The sequence below is a fragment of the Euprymna scolopes genome, chromosome 8 (genome assembly GCF_053919585.1).
Source record: "Euprymna scolopes isolate OS-2025 chromosome 8, ASM5391958v1, whole genome shotgun sequence".
In the NCBI taxonomy this organism is placed as follows: Eukaryota; Metazoa; Mollusca; class Cephalopoda; order Sepiida; family Sepiolidae; genus Euprymna; species Euprymna scolopes.
In genome coordinates, this window is record NC_136489.1 from 105,356,470 (window position 1) to 105,379,811 (window position 23,342).

The 23,342-nt window shown below is 33.6% G+C and overlaps 1 protein-coding gene across 22 annotated transcripts in view; it reads left to right on the forward strand.

Moving 5' to 3' along the window:
• Positions 1-23,342, forward strand: part of LOC145283699 (uncharacterized) — an 88,716-nt gene that overhangs the window by 23,025 nt on the left and 42,349 nt on the right. For 13 of the 22 annotated variants that reach the window (XR_013868699.1, XR_013868701.1, XR_013868693.1 and 10 more), the window contains 9 exons: positions 1,890-1,949; positions 3,136-3,183; positions 3,296-3,352; positions 5,525-5,584; positions 9,280-9,315; positions 10,181-10,229; positions 10,930-10,986; positions 11,127-11,183; positions 22,749-22,787. Coding sequence is in view for 1 of the 22 variants with exons in the window: in XM_080132724.1 (XP_079988850.1) it covers positions 1,890-1,949; positions 3,136-3,183; positions 3,296-3,352; positions 5,525-5,584; positions 9,280-9,315; positions 10,181-10,229; positions 10,930-10,986; positions 11,127-11,135 (376 nt within the window). In the remaining 21 variants the exon portion in view is untranslated. The remainder of the gene's footprint in view (positions 1-1,889; positions 1,950-3,135; positions 3,184-3,295; positions 3,353-5,524; positions 5,585-9,279; positions 9,316-10,180; positions 10,230-10,929; positions 10,987-11,126; positions 11,184-22,748; positions 22,788-23,342) is intronic. The other 9 variants (XR_013868684.1, XR_013868683.1, XR_013868692.1 and 6 more) reach the window with 7 other exon arrangements.

The window sequence follows — 23,342 nt, forward strand, 5'->3', positions numbered from 1 at the left end:
GCCCAATACATACATACGTACATACATACATACATACATACATACATACATACATACATAATACATTTAAACAGACAGGTGAGATTTGTATTCTAGATGAAAATATACTTTCATAATTCAACTTCAAAACGCATAACAGAAATAAGAAGCGTATGGCATTGAAGCACAAGCATATACTTACATACTTACATACAAACACACATTCAGAGATATGTCAAAATACGTACGCCCACTTTAAATAGGTATAAACCAATGTTAATGCATACTAAATACTGTCTTCGAGTGTCTACGGTCTGTCTATGCAGAAGTGTGCCAGGATAGCATGGCATAGGGATGTTTCCCCTACAAATAAACTGTGACTCAATATTCAAAATAACAAAGTATTTGAAGCCCAAATAAGATCCCCTTGGCATGATTTATATGAGGAATGATGCACCTTCTCCAGGTGATGTTACCTCTATTAACAGCATTAATCTGGATACTACGCCAAACTAGTTAAATTCTGATCCTGGAACAGAGTAAAACATAGACTACAAGAAATATATGCTATAATAGAATTAATAATAAAATTTTTTAAAAAATTGTTATTTGCGTATTTCCTAATTCAACGCTTGAGAGATAAAGAACTTCAATGAAACACTTAGATATCTATGTATTTCATATAGAGACCAAGTGTTAGCACGCCCCAAGGACTCCTTGATATGTGAGGTCTTATAATTAGGACTATGACAAGAGAATATTCTTTTCATTGTTTTGAGTGTGTATCAGTAAATATCTTATATGTTTTGAGATAGAGTGATGTGGTTCTCGATTGATTAACTGTGTTTAACCGTGTCGAATATATACTCGGGAGTCAAAACAACGATAAGAATATTCTCTTGTCACATCCCTAATTATAATACAGTAAAATGAAAAAGTTATACCCAGAATAATTGGAAAATCAATCGCATAACTTTGGGAATATGTTCTAACACTATCCCGATAACATGATTATAGGTGAAATAAGACTGGGTACACCAAAACAATCATGTAAAATGACACTAAACAAAGAAAGAAACCATCGAGCTCAAAGGAAAGATCTACATACCATAATCAGAAGATATTCATTTCATAGCTAGTATTACAGACTCAGTCGACATCCGTAAATGTTATTACAGTTTTTTTTAAATCTCGAATAACAGATTACAGCAAACGAAATACAGGTAAATAAATACGGGGAGCACAAACAAAGGGCCACCCAGAGGAAAAATAAACCACAAATCAAATCATACTAGTAATAGGTGTTATTACAAAAGTAACATAAGAAAAATTTATATTATGCATGTAGAAAATAATCCAGGAGTTATGCCACCGAGTTTCTGAACAACCTGTATCGAAGCATGTATGCGTAGCAAACACACACACTGAAACATAATGTATATGAGCGCGGGTAAAGATGTTGGTGGCAACCAAGGATGGCTGGCTTGCAGAGAGATTAGCAGCAGTGGTAGACGAAAAATGCACATAGACAAATTAGGAAGTGTGCGTGAGAAGAAGAAGGAAAAAAGGAGAACAAATGCAACACGTGCTCGGACGGAAACAAAGTCGGCGCCGAAGAGAACGGACGTGTAAAAACGCAGGCGAGAATTGATTGACTGCAGCTGGTATGGGATCGAAGAGGAATAATGTACACTAGGCAAGATGGACGATGGCGGGAGACTTTTATTAAGTGGTGCTAAAAGCAACCGTAATAAACACTTTTGTTAACAAAGAAAAAATGCCGACCCGGATATTTATTTACTTCTATTCCTGTTTTATTTGTTTCCCCATTTACGACGTAATGGCTTCGTTACAACATAATTTACATTTATTTGTTCATGTGTTAAACGAATTATTTTTGTACTTTTCAGGCCGCTTGACGATTATAACTCATATTCGACATCCATCGAAGATGCAAAAGATACTGAAGGGTAAATATTCTTTTATCTTTTTCAATTGCTTAGTCTAATTTTTTTTTTTTTTTTCGAAGTTGCGTACATTAAATTTGAATATTTAGCGATGAGAGTGTAATTTTAAACATAAGTTTGGCAGACCTACGAAAATTTTTATATCAAATAAAATTGTGATCGACAAGCAGAAATGCAAAATGAAGATACGTCTGTTCAATATGCGCGTTTCTTGATGAGGAGTCTGAAGCATAACGAAGTGACCGACGATGAACATCTTTCAAGCTTTTGGGACTGACCTTCATTCCTGACCTGAACTGGAATAAGTACATCAAATCTTTTGTCAAGAGAAATGGAAAAATGATTGGATCATTCTACCGCCCTAGTAGGTATCTCACTGCCGATGCATTCTCTATCTGTAAAAGTGCCAAGTACGTCCTAAAATGAAATGCTTTTCTTTGGTGGGGGTGGCACCGTATTTTTCGTTTCCAATTTCTATAGTTTGTTATTTTTTTGTGGCACTTTTGATAGTTAGATCATTCGAACCATTCAAGTACTTTTCAAGTGTTTTCTCTCCAAGTTTAGCACAACAGCATTCTTCTCAGCGTATGCATTTGTGTTCGCATCATATTAACTCGTTCTCTTTAAAATCTGATTTTCACTGTAACAAGTATATTATCTCCATTTTTACTTGGAATAATTTTATGAAGATAAGATTTAAATGAAAAAAAAAATTTCAGCTACTAAATTTAAGAAAAGAATCTATATTCGAAACATCATAGGCGTTCCATCGGATTTCCTGCTGGTTTGGTAGACCAAGAGTCAGCTCATAATGTTCTCTCAATTAAATGGCGATGGAGATGAGCTCGTAGGACTAAGTCAGTTCATGTTGGTCCTCCTTGTATCGTTTGATTAATAGACAAAATCGCTTGAGGAAATCCCACTAGGGCGGGGAGTTGCTTCCCTCATCTTTACGCCGATCGATTAATATGCAAATCTGTCGAGACCAGTGTATTCTGATTGCTTGCGACCCTCTGCGGACGTAGCTTGACGTCTAGGGTTCATCGTTCATTTCTTTACTGACAAAGACGCGAAAATATCGTCACAAATCGTATTCCAAATAAGCACATTTATTGGACCCCATTTTATGTGTGCATTGTGTCTGATTATTTTTTCATAACTGACTACATCTTCGTTTTTTTTTTTATAGATCCCAGTATAATGTTGCCGATCTATCTACTGAAGGTTACACTGACAGGTAACAGAAGCATTTTATTGCACTTTTCATATTTGTTAGGTCCGTTTTCTATTATTATTTTCTAATTATTTCCAGAAATACATTGATTTGATATTAAATCTTTTTATTTTAGTACCTACTATGAGTCGTATACTGAGGACCCGAATGCTGATACTACTATAAGCGAAACGTAATTATAATTTATTTCTTTTATTATTTAATCTAGCCTTGGTGCCCAGCATTGCCCGAGTGTTTGGACGTGTGTATTGAGCAAAGAAACAAAAAGAAAGAAAAAAAAGACAAGTGGTAGTAGGGAGAGGCTCGAACCCATAGCGCGAAGGAAGAAAAGAACGTGAAAAAAAACATGACGTCTTTGGCGTTGCGTCCATCGCCAAACCGGCAGTCGCGAAGGTTTAAATTAAGGCTAGTCAATCGAAAAGAGGTGGTAACTTTCGAAAATATCGGCGAAAAAAGCGACCATTTTGTGGAGAAAAGTGACCAATACATACATACATACATACATACATACATACATCATACATTTAAACAGACAGGTGAGATTTGTATTCTAGATGAAAATATACTTTCATAATTCAACTTCAAAACACATAACAGAAATAAGAAGCGTATGGCATTGAAGCACAAGCATATACTTACATACTTACATACAAACACACATTCAGAGATATGTCAAAATACGTACGCCCACTTTAAATAGGTATAAACCAATGTTAATGCATACTAAATACTGTCTTCGAGTGTCTACGGTCTGTCTATGCAGAAGTGTGCCAGGATAGCATGGCATAGGGATGTTTCCCCTACAAATAAACTGTGACTCAATATTCAAAATAACAAAGTATTTGAAGCCCAAATAAGATCCCCTTGGCATGATTTATATGAGGAATGATGCACCTTCTCCAGGTGATGTTACCTCTATTAACAGCATTAATCTGGATACTACGCCAAACTAGTTAAATTCTGATCCTGGAACAGAGTAAAACATAGACTACAAGAAATATATGCTATAATAGAATTAATAATAAAAATTTTTAAAAAATTGTTATTTGCGTATTTCCTAATTCAACGCTTGAGAGATAAAGAACTTCAATGAAACACTTAGATATCTATGTATTTCATATAGAGACCAAGTGTTAACACCCCCCAAGGACTCCTTGATATTTGAGGTCTTATAATTAGGACTATGACAAGAGAATATTCTTTTCATTGTTTTGAGTGTGTATCAGTTAATATCTTATATGTTTTGAGATAGAGTGATGTGGTTCTCGATTGATTAACTGTGTTTAACCGTGTCGAATATATACTCGGGAGTCAAAACAACGATAAGTAAATTCCCTTGTCACATCCCTAATTATAATACAGTAAAATGAAAAAGTTATACCCAGAATAATTGGAAAATCAATCGCATAATTTTGGGAATATGTTCTAACACTATCCCGATAACATGATTATAGGTGAAATAAGACTGGGTACACCAAAACAATCATGTAAAATGACACTAAACAAAGAAAGAAACCATCGAGCTCAAAGGAAAGATCTACATACCATAATCAGAAGATATTCATTTCATAGCTAGTATTACAGACTCAGTCGATATCCTTAAATGTTATTACATTTTTTTTTAAATCTCGAATAACAGATTATAGCAAACGAAATACAGGTAAATAAATACGGGGAGCACAAAGGGCCACCCAGAGGAAAAATAAACCACAAATCAAATCATACTAGTAATAGGTGTTATTACAAGAGTAACATGAGAAAAATTCATATTTATGCATGTAGAAAATAATCCAGGAGTTATGCCACCGAGTTTCTGAACAGCCTGTATCGAAGGATGTATGCGTAGCAAACACACACACTGTAACATAATGTATATGAGCGCGGGTAAAGATGTTGGTGGCAACCAAGGATGGCTGGCTTGCAGAGAGATTAGCAGCAGTGGTAGCCGAAAAATGCGCATAGACAAATTAGGAAGTGTGCGTGAGAAGAAGAAGGAAAAAAGGAGAACAAATGCAACACGTGCTCGGGCAGAAACAAAGTCGGCGCCGAAGAGAACGGACGTGTAAAAACGCAGGCGAGAATTGATTGACTGCAGCTGGTATGGGATCGAAGAGGAATAATGTACACTAGGCAAGATGGACGATGGCGGGAGACTTTTATTAAGTGGTGTCAAAAGCAACCGTAATAAAAACTTTTGTTAACAAAGAAAAAATGCCGATCCGGATATTTATTTACTTCTATTCCTGTTTTATTTGTTTGCCCATTTACGACGTAATGGCTGCGTTACAACATAATTTACATTTATTTGTTCATGTGTTAAACGAATTATTTTTGTACTTTTCAGGCCGCTTGACGATTATAACTCATATTCGACATCCATCGAAGATGCAAAAGATACTGAAGGGTAAATATTCTTTTATCTTTTTCAATTGCTTAGTCTAATTTGTTTTTTATTGAACATGAACGATTATACGAAATTGTGTACATTAAATTTGCATATTTAGCGATGAGAGTATAATTTTAAACATAAGTTTGGCAGACCTACGAAAACTTTTATATCAAATAAAATTGTGATCGACAAGCAGAAATGCAAAATGAAGATACGTCTGTTCAATATGCGCGTTTCTTGATGAGGAGTCTGAAGCATAACGAAGTGACCGACGATGAACATCTTTCAAGCTTTTGGGACTGACCTTCATTCCTGACCTGAACTGGAATAAGTACATCAAATCTTTTGTCAAGAGAAATGGAAAAATGATTGGATCATTCTACCGCCCTAGTAGGTATCTCACTTCCGATGCAGTTCTCTATCTGTAATAGAGCCAAGTACGCCCTAAAATGATGTACTGTTAGCATATCTGGGGAAGGACTACTTGGTGCTCCTATTCTTCCTTGATAGGGTTCAAAAACGGATTCGAAACCCAGTAAGTGATGCAATTTTCTTCCTTGCAGACTCTTTATCGCAGAAGACACGTCGGGAGCATGTCTCTGCTTTTTCTTTATTTTAATTAGCATCTGAACTCCAATCTATGCCTCCTTGCTAAACTTTCACAAAAAACACTCGACTAACTGCAACCACTATTAACAATTTCCACCACTCTCTATCTGTGCTTAAATTTAAATGCAGATTCCACGAACACAGCTCCTTTCCTAGAACTACCCGCCTGTGAAATACCGTTCCACGCATTATCTCCCTCTAGAAGTTAAATTCAAATGGTTTTCTGTCATATATCTGGCTGTAAATGAAATTCTAACTAAAATCTCTTACCCCAACCGATAACACGTATAGTAAGTCCCCCCTCCAAGATATAATTATTCATCTAAAACTTTGCTGTATATTGTGCAGCAGCCACTAACAACAGCAGACTTTGTATGCTAGCTCTTTTGACTGTTCGACTATCGCAATTTGTATGTCTTAGGGATGCGCGACCACCTCTAATAATAGTTGGCCAAGAAGAATCTAGCGATAGAATCGGCCATTTTCGTAAGCACGCATGAGTGATTTTTCCTTTTTTTTTTCTTGTTTTTCTTTTGTTTGTCCTGATTAACCATAATAATCAAGTAAGAAATAATTTATTTATTCTAGGCATTTTAATATATCTCCCCTCTTTGGTTTTTCATACACAAAGTAAATTTCAGTGTATAAAGATTATTTGATACTGGAGATATTAATAATCGTACCCTATTTCCAAAAGACGGGAGAGATAACATATGAGAAATATTTGGAATCAAGTCTCCTCTTGCTGTTATTTCAGATCATTTGAAACCATAGCAGCAAGATTTAGTCTTCCCTCCATCAAGGTCAGAAGTTTGGAATATATATATATATATATATATATATATATATATATATATATATATATATATATATATATATATATATATATAGTAGAAATGGTAATTAATAAAAACCGAAGAAAGTGCTCAATACCATTGTAAAGCAAATATGCGTTTTATTTTTTATTACCGTATATTTCTATTAAGTTACATTATTGTTTCAGCTACCTGGCCGTTTTTTTGGCCGTCTGCAGCTTTCTCAGACTTTTACGGATTGGGGTTTCTGTAAAAGTCTGAGGAAACTACAGACGGCCAAAAAAAAAAAACGGCCGGGTAGCTGAAACAATAATGTAACTCAACAGAAAGATACGGTAATAAAAAATAAAACGTATATATATATATATATATATATATATATATATATATATATATATATATATATATATATATATATATATATAAACTGAGTCAATTGCTTTATTGCAGATTGGAAAAATATCAGTATTTCGCTAAATATATGTCATTAAAACATTAAAGTTGTATCATAAAAGGACTGCTCTAAGGTTAGTAATTTCCCAAAATTTTATTCAAGTTCATGTTATAACATTTTATTATTTATCAAGGAATTTATACTGTCCATCGCTTTAGTGCAGGTCTCTTAAGATGTCGTTTTAGGGCAAATATACAATGTCTAATCACGAAAACTTTTTTATTATATTTTTCTGTCAAAGAATAATAAACAAAAGGACAACCTAGGTGCTAAGCCTCAAATAAATGAATAATGTATCGACAAATCCACCATTTTTTTAATTATTTCAAACAACCTTTTGTCTACCGAGGAAGTCAATTGTTTGATGTGAAAAGTAGTTATGGCTCTGGCAATATCAACTATTTTGCTCCACATGGCATCCTTTGAAGTAAATTGCTCTCCTCCCTCATAAATACCTCTTTCAATATTGACCAGAGATGTTTAATAGAATTAAGGTATGGAGAACACGGTGGCGAAGTCATGAGGATTTTTCTAACGAAGCCCATAGATTCAAGGTAGGCTGCAGTCGCCCTAGCAGAGTGGGATGGTGCATTGTCATGCATAAGAATCATCTGAAAGCGATATGTAAGCCATCTAGTCATAACAACAAATGATTATCCAAAAAGGCCGTGTACGCATTGTTGGTAAGCTTTACATCCTTTGGCACTCAAAATAGTCCAACCAACTTATCCCCAATGATTCCCGCCCAAAACATGATGCCTCCACCTTCTTGTTTGGCGATGAATTCTGTAAGGGCTTGGAGTTCCGTTCAGGTTCCAAACGCTGGCCCATCCATTCGTGCCTCATCTGTAAATAGGACACGTTGGAAATCTATTTTCGTGTAATCCTGTGCCCAAGCCATTCGTTTTTCCTTATGTTCTTTCTCAATGGAGGCCTTGGAAAAGGTTTGATGTTTTTTGCCATATCGTCCAACACTTTGTATCTGGCCTGCCTGGATCTTGAAGCAATTTCAACTCTTGCAAAAATGGAAGAACTGGCGCTGTTTGGTTTTCGGTTGACTTCCTTATGAATTTTCCGAATAACACGATCTGAAAGGTTTTTCCTGGTGCCCTTATCCTTTCTGCATTTTGTGTTGGGGTTGTTCACGAACGCAGGCAAGGTCCTTGGACCCCTTTTCAGCTCTGTGGCTAAATATTTGATGGGCAATCCTTCTGCGAGTCCAGTGACAATCCTTTGATAATCTTCAATCACCCGTTTTTTGGCATTTTAAGAGATCTCCAATAAAGCGATTGACAGTATAAGGTCCTTGATAATAAATAAAATGCCATAACTTCATGAATTTGAATAAAATTTTATGATACAATTTTAATTGTTTTGTGACGTATATTAAGTGAAATATTGATATTTTACTAATCTGCAATAAAGCGATTGATATAGTTATATATATTACTTAACTCATACGCGCTCGACTGACGCCTTCTGCTGTATCGGACATTTAAACCTTATACTTCACAAACATCTGAAGGAAGACATGCCAAGCTTTACGATCGGCATGGCACCTATAAAAAATTAAAAGAGAAAAAATAGGAAAAAAACTGTGTTTCCCTGATTAAGATTCTGTTTTGAATCGAAATATTAAACTTAATTTTAATAAATAAATGTGTTTATCCATTAAATGAGATTCTGTTCTTGCTGGCTTGAATTTTGTATATATATATATATATATATATATATATATATATATATATATATATATATATATATATGAGAAGCTAATATTCTATTTGTAAAATTTTTACACATGTAAGACATGTTTTTTTTTTCTTTTACAGGTATATATGGGCTGTCGGGCAACCGCTTACACAAGCGTAATTACATTTTGGTTTATTTTATAACAGAAAATTCCATTTGAAAAGAATATCTGTTTTATTTTACTCATCATCCAACTGAAAGAAAAGGAATTTTTTGCATTTATAAGTACTTGTCGATTGTTGACACGATAACAGATTTACACCAGTGTTTTTCATTCAATGCATTCGCATGACAAAATTATTAAGCCTGCGCATAACGCCTTATAAAATAATTTGGCCTTCTGAGCAGTACACATTTGTTCATTTCTAGAAGGATAACTGTTTTGTTTTCTTTTAATTCGTAATTAGAAAGAAAAGTAACGTTGGATTAAATTCAAGGGGTTCTTTTGCTTTATATTAAAAACGCGATAACAATTAGACAAATTAAAACAAATGGATTATTTCGGAAATTCGTTTTCTAAATCCGTGTTTTAACTATAAGTAAAGATGAAAATTGTGGCTATACCAAATTAGAGTGTACGTCGATTCCTCTTATCTACAGTTAAAGGTACATTTAATGATAAATGTGAAAAATCTTGACGATCGCTTACTTAAAAATAACTTTCATTCGAAATAATGTATTTTTAATCAAATTATTATAAACTTTTAATTAAAATGTTATTAAACGAAATAGGTGTAATCGAAGGTTGAGCCGGGTGTAAAGATGTTTGGGCTTTTCCTAATGGTACAAAACTGCACTGTTTTTCTAATAAATTACAAAGAAAAGATTTCAAAGTGAACTTTTTAAGGTTGTGAGGTATACTAGTGATACTTTTTAATCCTTCTACCCAGTTTTATAATTCGCGATACTGCGCTTACTTTAAAACGTTGCTCAATTATTTTCTTTTTACTAGTTTAAATTCTTCTTTCCTTTTCTCTACAGAATGCCGGCAACCTTCAATTTTAAAGGCTTTCCGCCTTTGGACAAAGCGGTAAGCACTTAAGTATTACTCTTATGACTAATTGGCAAATTGGCATCGGTATATCTGTCTGGAGGTCGGCTCTAAACTGGTAAGGTCATGTGGAATTAACCTACTTTCGTCTCTTGCTGTGGAAATAATTATATATGCTCTCACATTCTGAAGGTTCTAATGCTTATTGCTCGCTAGGTAAGCTTGTCGTGATGATATCGTTAGCAAGTATAAAATTCCTATTTGTGAGAGATCAGTTTAGGTTATAACTAATCGCGATGACCACGTCCCTTGTTCGAGACGAAGTAGGTTAATTCCACTGTCGGATTTCGCCTTGGTTTGCTTCATCTGTGTTAGTTAATAGACTTTCTTGTGTGTGGCGCGTTTCCTCAGTTGGCAGAGTGCTCGCCTTGCATGCAAGAGGCTTGGGTTTTATATCCCGAGTTCGGATGTGTCTAATTGATGAGCCCAAATGAAGGCGAAATTCGAGTCTTGGACTTCCGATTTGTTGGCTATCCTGGCTCTTGTGAGCTGCGATGTTTTCTGGTTGTGGAAATAATTATATATATATATGTGTGTACATAGTTTTCAGACTTGACATTTGAACTAAGATAATGGAGTTAAATCGATGTTCTTTTTGCTTCTATAAAAGCGACAGAATAAAATCGAATCCTTTCTCACCATATATCATAATCAGTTATTATTTAAATATTTTGTATAGATTTTTCGAAGACGAGGTGAGGCTACCACAATTGAGACTGACGGAAGTAAAGAAAGCGTAAGTATTGAATCATATTTGTTTTGCTTTATTTTTTAAGAAAATACAGAAACAAATATTATAAAATAAATGCTCTTGGCAATTAGTCCAATTTATTATCGGAAATTGACTGTACACTTACAAAATCTTTTACTTTTTAGCAGCAATAATCTCAGCGGGACTTCAAGGAAATTGTTGGAATTTTCACCGGATCTAAGGTATTTAATTACTACATATTTCTTACTGCACATATATAAACTTATTGAAGTGTAACAAATATGTACAAAAATATTTTATGTAATAATATAAGTATAAAATATACAATAATAATAAGAAAAAGAAGAATAATAATAATAAGAAGAACAATAACAAAAAGAAGAAGAAGAAGAAGAAGAAGAAGAAGAAGAAGAAGAAAAAGAAGAAGAAGAATCCCTGAATAATCATGGACTTCTCCCCGAGGAACAGAAAAGATGCCAGAAAGGAAAAAGAGGAAAACCTGATCTGCTATACGTAGATCAAAAGACCCCAAAGGACGTAAAAAGAAGAAGAAAGAATTGAGCTATGGCATGGATCGACTACAAGAAGGCATACGACAGGATCCTCCAAGCATGGATAATAGAATGCCTAAAAATGTATAAAATACCAAGCAGGATCATCAACATTAACATGGAGACGGAAACCGACAGCTGATTGACAACATATAACAGAAACAAACATACAGAAAAGGTATCTTCCAAGGAGATTTACGATCGCCATTATTGTTCATCATAGCCATGATTCCCCTGAACAGTATACTGAGAAAGTGCCAAGCCGGATACAAGTTCTCTAACACGGAGGAAAAAAATGAACCACCTGATGTACATGGACGATCTGAAACTTTTCGCAAGGACCGAAAATGAACTAGAAACATTAATAAACACCACCAGGATCTTCAGCTAGGATATCCAAATGGATAGGGAAACAAGATGCCTATAAATAGCTGGGAGTTCTGGAAGCAGACACCATCAAAGCAACAAAAATGAAAGAGAGAATCAGAAAGGAATACCTCAGGAGAACAAGAAAACTTCTGGAAACCAAATTATATAGCAGAAACCTAATAAAAGGATAAATACATGGGCAGTATCACTAGTAATATACTCTGGACCGTTCATAAGATGAACTAAAGAAGAAATGAGACAGCTCGATCAGAAGACCGACCATGCAAAACGCATTACATCCGAAGGACGATGCTGACCGACTCTACGTAAAAAGGAAAGACGGCGGCATGGGACTGATCTGTATAGAAGACTGTGTGAATGATACCAAAAAAGAACTAGAAAATACATAATGAAAAACACTGAAAGAATCATCATGGCAGCGAGAGATACTGAAAAAATCAATAAAACAGAAAACAGAGAGACAAAGGATAAAACAAGAAAAGAAAAATGGGAAGAGAACCAACTACACGGAAAATCCATAAGGATGACAAAAGATGAGATTAACGAAAACACTTGGATGTTTATGAGAAAAGGACATGTTAACCGAGAAACTTAATCCCTAATAAATGCAGCATAAGAAAACTGGATAAGAACCAGCAACATCAAAGCAAAGATCGACAAAACACAAGAAAACGACAGCTGCAGACTCTGCGGACAAAGAGACGAAACGATAAACCATATAGTAAGTGAATGTAGCAAACTAGCCAAAAATGAATACAATAACAGCCACAACCAAGTGGGAAGGGCAGTACACTGGGAACTGTGCAAACAACTGCATCTCAAACGCACAGACAAATGGTATAAGCATAAGTCAGCAACAGTAATTGAATACCTAGAATCACAAAATCCTATGGGATATGGGCATATAAACGGATAAACCCATCCAAGCAAGAAGACCCTATGTCGTAATAATTAACGGAAAAGGTCCTGCCAAATCGTAGACTTTGCTGTCGCAGCTGATAAATATCAAAGAAACGGAGAAATGGGGCAAATAAACAGCTAGCCATAGAGTTGAAAGGGATATGGATGATGAAAAAAAAATTTAAAAAAATCAACATAGTATCTATAATATTGGGAGCACTAGGAAAAATTCCGAAAACTTTGAGACGAGAATTGGAGAAATTGGAATCAGAGGAATGGCTGGAAAGATACAATAAATAACAATAATGAAAACAGCTGAACTATTAAGGAAAACTCTTCAATGCGGAGACTAATACATGAGTCACAAGTGTGTGTCAGATGAGCTACTGCAGAGACAAAACACGAAACGTTACATGGAACCAAGAACATTGAAGTTGCATACCTATAAGTTCTCCATCCACATCCTCATTAGCCAATCACCGCCCCCTCAAAGAATGATGCCAAATAGTCGAGAAGGTTCAAAGAGGATGGAAGACTGAGGAGAGGGCGCTGACCAGATCTCTGCTGAACAAATGCCAAGAGAACTGGTACCTTGGGGAGGCTTATTGCCACTCAAACTCCAGTGGAGACCAATGGCCGCTGTTAGCAACAGATCAATTGTAAGCGGCTGTTGCGGTAATGCAAATTCATTTGCAAATGTTATTGAAAAAAGTGGAGAGTACTAGAAATCTGGGGAGACTTGTTGTCACTCAACTTCCAGGGAATACCACAGTTTGTTCTCAGGGAAAAATCCTTTATGACCTGTGTGAAAACTCCTTGTAGGCCAATAATAATAATAATAATAATAATAATAATAATAATAATAATAATAATAATAATAATAATAATAATCTATATATTAATGTGTGTGATATTTATTTTGTTTGTCACGGTTACATCAGAGTGACTGTCGTTTAATTGTCATGGGCTTCCATTTCTTGTAATAAATAATTTTACTAAGAATTCTTCATAAGTTTTGGTTTCGGTTTCGATTATAGCCGATAGCAATCCAGTAATCTATTTTTTATAAATAACTAGACTACCCGTGACCCGTTGGGTCAGTAGGTTATATTAGCTATGGAATTCATGTATGAGCGTGACACTTGTGATATAAAGAAAATAGTTTTTGTGACATAACAGAAACATTTTTATGAAAGTATATTAAAATGAAAAAAGAATATAGATAGATTTCTATGAGTCGTTCTGTTTATAATTGTTTATTTTGAAAAAAAAATTACAGCCATTGAATTATCAGTGGTTTGCCATACTTATAGGTAAATGTGCACTGAACAGATAACATAATACTTAAAGTTAAATTCAAATTTTGATATAGCTTTTAATTTAAACGCGAAAAAAAAACAATTGGGATGCTGAAAACGTACACAGTAAAACAATACGTTTTATTGTCGCGTTGATTGTTTATTTGTAACGCAATTAAAAACATTTTCGGGGTTATTTATTTATGTTGGTAGTGTAGAAGAAAATGTTTGAATGTTTTTTAAGGAAGGTGTATTAAACAATGGAGAATAAATTAAAAAAGGGAAGGCGATGGCTAAATTGCCGTTGTAAAATGCTCTCATGGTTGTCAACGGGTTACAGTAGATTTATTTGTAATAAAATTGCGTTGAAATAATTTAAACGTAATACGGAAATGAACGATATAAAAAAAGTATGGACAATTGTTTATTTGGATAATTTAGACGTGAAAAAAAAAACTGGGACGCTGAAAACGTACAGTAAAACAATACGCGACAATAAAACGTATTGTTTTACTGTCGCGTTGATTATTTATGAAACAGGTCGATGATTATACGTATCATTTGTAATCATGTTTTGCGTTTGCTTCCCATATCTTGAATTTTTTTTTTATTCAATAAATTTAAGATATTCGCTTTTCTAAGGACGTGCCTTTGTTCGAACGAAACCGGTTCAGCGATTTGTGTTTATTTGTTTATGCTGTTATGGGTTTATGTTGATGTACGCATGCGCAACCGGAAGTCGTAAACCGGATGTTGGGTTACAACACTCGCTATAAGGTCATTTGAGTTTTATAATTATATAGATTTTATCAAGTATTTTTCATAAGTTTTGGTTTCAGTTTTGATTATAGTTGAAGGAACTCAAGTTATATATACTTCATAAGTTTCGGTCTCGGTTTCGATTCCAGCTGATGCACACAAGTCACATGGAGATATATTTTTGTATTTTTGAAATCGCAACTTTATAATATAAAAAAAATCGATAGAACATTATAACTCTATAATAATATAAATAATCGATAAACCATTATAACTCTATAATAATATTTTTGAAATCTGCAAGAATTAAAATATCATATTTAAGCGTCCCTGCTAGCTTAGATAAATACTTTTGCAGTTTTAACAAAAGAGCTACAATAATATCAGGACGTCTCCATTTACGGTGAACATCTACAGAATGCCAACATCAATATATTACATATGAATGAGTCACATTGCAATTTCCACAGTCCCTGCTAATAATAATAATAATAATAATAATAATAATAATAATAATATACAAAAAAAAATACAGTGCCAACATTGATTGGCACCACACCAGATGGTCAAAGGTTCAAGGAGGATGGAAAAACCGAAAAGTGGAAGCACTAACCAAACCTCATCTGCACAGGTGTAAAGGATTATAGTAGGCACCGCCAAAAATGGCTGAAAATTAAGTTGTTGTTGTTTTTTAAAACGAAATTACATTTATTAAAATCCATTATTTCTGAGTAACTTTTGTTTCCAGAAAGATAAAACCCTGAATTTTATCATATAGAAAACAGAATAATGTAAAACGTTTTCTACTATTTTTAATTAAATTTTAAATGTTAAATTTTCCCAAAAAGTTAACAATTGACATTTTTTGTCTTGCACAAAAAACGCACATAAATATTTAAAAAAAAAAAAAAAAAAGAAGGTTTTTGAAATAATTAATTTATTTATTTGTTGTCTAACTAAGATTTAGGATGATTTTCTATGAGAATATGCAAAAATATTATAATATAAGTACCTGGATTTCAAATAATTCCACTTACTTATATAGGCAACCAGTTACTTCGCGTCGATCTAGAGTCTAGATCGACAATGTTTACGCTTGTATTTGATAAAAAGCAAACTATGGAAGACCAAACAGGCCAAAAAAAACTTATTTTTCAGTGACGAAAATTTCAATGTATTATTAACGCTGAGGCTGGCCAGTACCAGATGGGTGACCATTTGTATGAGTTTGGTTTTTAATGTGTATGTGTGTGGGGGCCCGGCTCCCCAAAATGAGGGCAATTTAAAGCAGAATAAAAAAAATTATTTCAGCGCGTTTGGTCCACCGTAGTCGAAAGGCGGCAAACGTTTTCAAATGGGATCGAAAAAAATGATGCTATTTTTAACATAAAGGGCACAATATTTATCGATTTTTTTGTATCGATTCTTCAAAGCATGCCCTGTTTAATAATGGTCATGCATTATTCGGCTCGCTAAAAAAAATTGTTAATTTATTTATCTAAGATTTTAAAATAGCTTTTTTCGTATAAATATTAAAAAAAAAATTTTTTGTTTTGCTTAACTTAAATTAATTATTTTACTTAACATATTCACCGAATTTCACACTTCAAAACTCAAAAGCTGGGAATTAAACACAATCGAAGTTCTGATATTCAGATGTCAAAATAAGGTATGCAAACATTTTTTTAAATCTATAATTCTGTCCCTTACAACAACACAATATGTTGTGTTCAGTTTCAGATAATTATTTTAAGCATATTTGTACCCCCTCAAAACACGCAAAAATATATATATATATAAATATCGTTTATGAAAAATGAGTACACTGTTATAAAGTTCATTCTTCTCTTAATAATCGCTGAAAATTTCGTATTGATCGGATAATTACCTGATTTTTGGTAGATTTTTAAAAAGACGGTCCGTCAAAAAGTACTTACTCGCCCCCCCCCCAGTTTGGGCGGTGCCTAGATTATAGGGAACTTAGGGAGGCTTATTGCCCTACACATTCCAGTGAATACCAATGGTCATTGCTACCCGAAATCAATGGTAAACGTCAGTTGCTATAACGCAAATTCATTTGCAAAGCTTATCGAAAGAAGTGGAGAGTACTGGAAATCTGGAGAGAATTGTTGTCACTCAGACTCCAGGGAACACCACAGGTCATTTTCAAAGAGAAGTCTTTGATGATGGCGTGTGTGAAAATCCTAAATAAGAATAATAAGGTAGTGTAGGTAAAGAGAGTACTATCCAGTTCTTCGCTGGAAAGGGGTGGAATGTACTGGGATTTGAGGAGGCTTATTACCACTCAAATCTGAACGAAGAAAAAAGTCGTTGTCAATGAGAAATGAATGCTAAATGGATGTTGCGATTTGCAAATCTAATCAAAAGAGGAAGATAATGATGAAAATTTGATTAGATGTTTTGTCAGTCAGACACTAAGAAACACTATCTGTTATTGCCAGTACACGATCACCGCTAATAAAATCTAGTGAATAAATAATAACAACAACCACGATAATAATAATATTACTACTACTACTACTACTACTACTACTACTAATAATAATAATAATAATAATAATAATAATAATAATAATAATAATAATAACAAAAACAACAACAACATTAATAATAATATTAAGAGGAAGAAAGATACGAACCATCCATTTTATCTAAAATACATTTTTCGTGTTTAAAGAAAAGTCTTGAATATGAGAGAAAATGTATTTTAAACTATCTTTCAAAATTTCTAAAAATTATATAAATCGAATCAAAAAAAAAAAAAAAAAAAGAACGACAAGACCGTATATTTCATCTATAAATCACAGCAACCAGTGTTTAAATAATTACCCAAACTCATGAAATTATTCGCTTTGGTTTATTGAAAAAGGTTCATTGAAACTACGAAAATATTTTTCTATATATTTAGTGTAGGCAGAATGAAATGGTATTTTTCTAGAAATTTCACTAAAAAAATATTAAATTTTTTTTTCGAAAACTCACTTGTAATATTTGAGTATATATAAAAATAACGATGTTTTTGAAGACTCAGAAAATTGTGAAACTTAATTCTAATTTAGTAATGAAAATATTTAAAGAATTTGATTTACTTTTCTTTTTACAACTAATTTGCATGTTTATAAAATACGAAACTAGCAATCGTTGTAATCGATCTCTCATATGATTTTTATTTGTCTTAAAATGTGCATTAATTTTAGAAATGCTAAGAATATGCTATAATATTGATAGCTGAAATTGATCACACACTAGCCTCAGTTAAAGTCAATAAGCTTCGTTAGCAATTGTTTTTTCAGTTTGACTTTTTATAACCGCATTGTTTCTTAACACATTTTCTGAAAATAAAGTAATTTTGTAAAAAATGCTGTATTTCAAGCAATCGAATAATCGGTTACATCAAATAGGTGAGAACATAAAAATAATGAGGACATTTACTTTTACTTAGGAGATATCTATAATATAAATCTCACCTATCTGTTTAAATGTATGTATGTATGCATGTATGCATGTATGTACGTACGTATGTATGTATGCCTAAAACTTTCGACAGAGGCGACGGATTTTCACAAGATTGGTATCGTTTTGAACCACGATCCTTCGGACGACAAATATCGAAAAATTTGCGAAAAAACATTAATTCCTTCACCCTCAATTGGGCACTTTTCTACAAGGAGGGGTCGCCTTTTTCGCCAATATTTTCGAAAGTCATCTCCTCTTTTCGATTGACTAGCCTTAATTTAAACATTTGCCAATTCGTCAGGTTTTTTTTTCACGTCCATTTCCTCCTTCGCGTACGGGTTCGAGTCTGCTTGTCTACTACCACTTTTTTTTTTTTTTGCTCAATACACACCTCCAGATACCCGGGCAACCAGGCTAGTTTTACATAAATTGCAAAGAAGTTGTTTTTTCACTTTTTATACATAATTTGAACTTTTATTGAGAAATAATTGTTTTCATTCATAAAAAAAATCTTTAGGCTTCATATTTTCCATGTATTATTGAAAGATTCGATTTGAAATTTATTTTTAAAGCTATATAAGAAATAAATTTGATCTAATTTATCACCAACACAATGTGAGCGAGATATTCTCTCTAGGCTTAAAATATAAAAGTTATAGTGATAAGCATTAGTTGAAATAATTTTTAAAAAGCTTTCACAACATAAATATTTTTTTTTATCAGAAGCGGATTTTACTTTATTATACTAAAGCTGAAAAATCAAATTTTATTTTTCTAAGAATATTTCCTTTTATATTTTTATCACACAAAATACATGTTAAAATATACTTTGACTTCGGGATTGATTTATTTCATAAATGTCAATTTTAATAATTTTAATTAGTCATAATTTTAAATTTATTCACTAGTTATCTATCCCTTACTAAGTTGCTGTCTTTCAGCTCTTATATTACAGTTTCTTTCACACTTATTCCCATATATCTGTCTATTTATTAACAGTCAAATGTAATAAAGCAAAATATAAACGAGAATATTATAATAGTTCATAAATAAGAAGAAATATTAATAGTATTGGTACTATTTAACTCATTACTGGCGAAAAATAAAAAAATAATGAGAGAAGATATGGAATACCGACAGTGGCGTAGCAAGGGCGGGGCGGGTGATGGGGGAATTCTAGCTAGATTGCTGGACATCATTAGGTTTCTCGCCAAGCAGAATCTGACACTACGAGGTCACCTGGAAGACATCAATAATGATGAAAGAGGTCAAGAAAACAAAGGGATTTTTTTTAGAATTGGTAAATTTATTGGCCAAATATGACCCTGTGTTCCGTGAACATTTGGTGATAGTTGACCTGGGAAAGACAATCGCTACTTCTTATGTGTCACCAGAAATTCAAAATGAATTTGTGAGCATTTTGGCAAAGAAAGTGAGAAAGAAAATCATCGATCAGATCAAGGAAAGCAAACATTTTTGCATAATGCTTGATAGCACTCTTGATGTATCTCACAAGGACCAGATGAGTGAGGTGTTGCACTACGTAAAAATTGATGAAAATAAAGTGACAATGGAGGAGTCGTTTCACCGCTCTATCGAAACAAATGCTAAAAGCGCGGATGACATTTTTAAACTGATTTTGAGCGGATTGGAGAACGGGAGGATTCAGATTGGTGACTGTATTGGCCAGGCATTTCACAATGCCGCTATTATGGCAGGCCACTGATCGCATGTGCAGAAACGAATCTCAGAAATCAACCCAAAAGCTCTATTTGTGCCATGCACTAACCATTCATTAAATCTGGCTTGTGTATATGCCGCTTCTGTAGCGGTTCACTCTGCTACATTTTTTGGCATACTGGACCGGCTATTCTCGTTTTTTCTGCATCTACACATCGCTGGGACGTCTTGATTCAGTTGCCCGGACTAAGTATCAAGCAGACTGGAAACTAGATTGAGTAGTCGAGCAGATGCTGTAAATGATGTGGTAAAAACACATTATTGGAAGTCGTCATTGCCCTGGAACAGCCCACAGAAGAAGGAGAAAATGCAATCACAAGACCAGATGCATTTTTAATTCTCAACTCGGTATTGTCGTTTCCTTTTCTTTTATTTCTGAGCTTTTGGAAAATTATTCTCCCAGAAATCAGTGATGCCCAGAAGTACCTTCAAGAAAAGGGGCTGGATCTGCAACAAAGTTCTGTCAGGCTGACGGTGTTGAGAGATTGCCTTCTTCAGAATAGAGAAAAGATGGTGGACACCGCAATAGACGAGTTAAAAACTTCTGCTCTGAAATGGGGATAAGCATGGAGCATCGTATTCGCAGAAGAAACGAATGGGTGGTGAACAATTGACTGATGCAGCACTAGGATTTGATACTGAGTTGAGACGGGAAATACTGTCATAGACAGGTTAACTGAAGAAATATCTTGCAGATTTCAACAAGTTCACAATCTTGCAAGTAAATACGCTTTTCTTACACCGTCAAATCTGCTTGATGATAATTATAATTGCCAGCTTGGTGAAGTTGACGAAGATATAGAAAAAGATAAATTCTTTGCCGAAAGGAAGAGATTACAGTATCTTCAGGAAAAGACAAAATCAATGAACCTCTTGAACTTTTGAACTTTATACAGAGATACCACCTTAGGGATTCCGTTCCTAATATTATGATCTTGCTTCGTGTTTTCTTATTCGAGCTATTAGCGTTGCCAGCTATGAGCGCTCTTTCCCGAAACCGAAACTCATAAAAAACTACTTTCGATCTAAAATAAGCCAGACAAGTCTTACAGATTTGGCAATCCCCTCTATAGAAAGGGAACCTGTCGATAGAGTGAATTTTGATAGAGTTATTGATAACTTTGCTAGGGAAAAAAGCGCGAAAAGTATGTTTGTAAATTTTCAACCGACTTAATGCCTTGCGATAGTTCTCTCACAAAAAATAAATTATAACCTTATTTTCAATTCATAAATACATTCATTTTAAAAAAAATTAACTATTTTTATAAAGATTAAAATATTATTAACAACAACAAATTTCTTAAATTTCGTGCTTAAACCGAGCGATTATACACACGGATTTAAAAAAGCACGGATACAAGATGTTTTTTCTCTTCGGGAGGCTCGACCTCTTAATAATAACATTATAAAGAAGAAAAAAGAAAACTACATCGGACTATTCTCTTTTTGATAAAGCCATGCGTTTTGCAAAAATTCGAATATTAACAACAACAAAAAAGTAAATAAAATGATTTTATCATTTCATAATATTTTCGGGTGTTCAAATGTTCTCATTTAAATTTATTATTATATTTGTTTATGTAGCCAATTAATTTGATTTAACATTTAGTTATAATTTGAATTATACGTTTTTGTTTAGTTTTTTATTAACGTTTACATAATTCCTTTCAGATTAATGTTTGCATACTTATTATTATTATTCAAATTATTGAAAAGAAATTGTTAAATTAAATTAAAATTTAAAAAAAGGAGATTTGTGTAAACATTAATCTGAAGGGAATTGTATAAACATTAGTTCAATGAAAATAAATATTTGGTGGGCTTTTTGGAATTTTCATGGTTTTAACAGGTTGTCATATGCCAACAGTAGGCAGAGGGGCGGTAAAACAGGTAATCATATGCCAGCGGGCGGGGAGGGGTAAAAATATATAATTATATGCCAGCGGGGGGGGGGGCGGCAAAACAGGTAATTATATGCCAGCGGGGGGAGGGGCGGCAAATTTTCAGACCGCCCCGGGCGGCAAAAACTTATGCTACGCCACTGAATACAGAATGATTAATTTGGATGTTTATTTATTTTAAATTTAACAGACGTTGCACACTCAACTTTACGATTCAAACAATATAAATCATTTAAAATAAGTGACCGAATGAGTCTTATTTTCTTAGTAATAATTAAAAGGCTTCATTTTAAGCCTAGCGTATTTTTATTCTTTGGATTATTCGGACTATATTTCTCATATGGGGTGCCATTTTCACAACGTTTCAGTCGATGCAATCCCCGATATTCTTCTGAATGTTGAATGTTCAATTCTCAATGTGGGCGACCGAAAAATACAATTACAATTACTTAGGACCTCTATCCAATCATGGCTGACGAAACGAGAGCACGCTACTCCCATGAATCAAATAAAGGGTTCTGATCGAGATTCCATGCAGATTCCTGAGTTCAGCAGAAAGATTACAGACTTCGACAAGATACCCCTGAATCAGGTTTATGGTTACATCGATCGAAACATTGTGAAAATGACACTCAAGATGAAAACAGTAGTCCAAAGAATCCAAATAATATGAATAACCAATCCTCGTCTAAAAAAATTCAGAAACGTAATCAACGTATTCTGTTTCCATCTTTCCATAAATTTAATGCTATTTTCCTTTATGTTTTTAGCATTGATCCAAGTGAGATTTCACCGAAACAATTTACAAGGTAAGTAAAATTATATTTTTAAATTCGCTTTTGAATAGTAAAATTCATACTTTGTCGTCCTCCGTTCGCCTACAAATTGTCATTATCAATGTTTACACAGCTAAATGAAGAATGAGTCATAAGTAATCCAGAGATTAAAATATCTGTTAATCAAATAAAAGATCAATCGATTAAAATAGAAAGACAGGGTGTCTAAATAGTGGACCGTTATATGTCTGAGTCTGTAATTACTTCTAATTTATTCTGTCTAATCAATACTAAAAAAAATCTATATAACCACGTAACACATAACCTAAATTGTATCTGTCTCTACCTTGAACTCTCATGTTCTCGGATAAATATTCGTCAATTCCCAGACCAATCGAATTTCGAGTGGGTGATCCGAAACACACACAAGTAGAGAATTCAAACACACACACACACACACACACACACACACACACACACACACACACACACACATATATATATATATATATATATATATATATATATATATATATATATATATATATATATATATATATATATATATATATATATAGTTAAAAATGT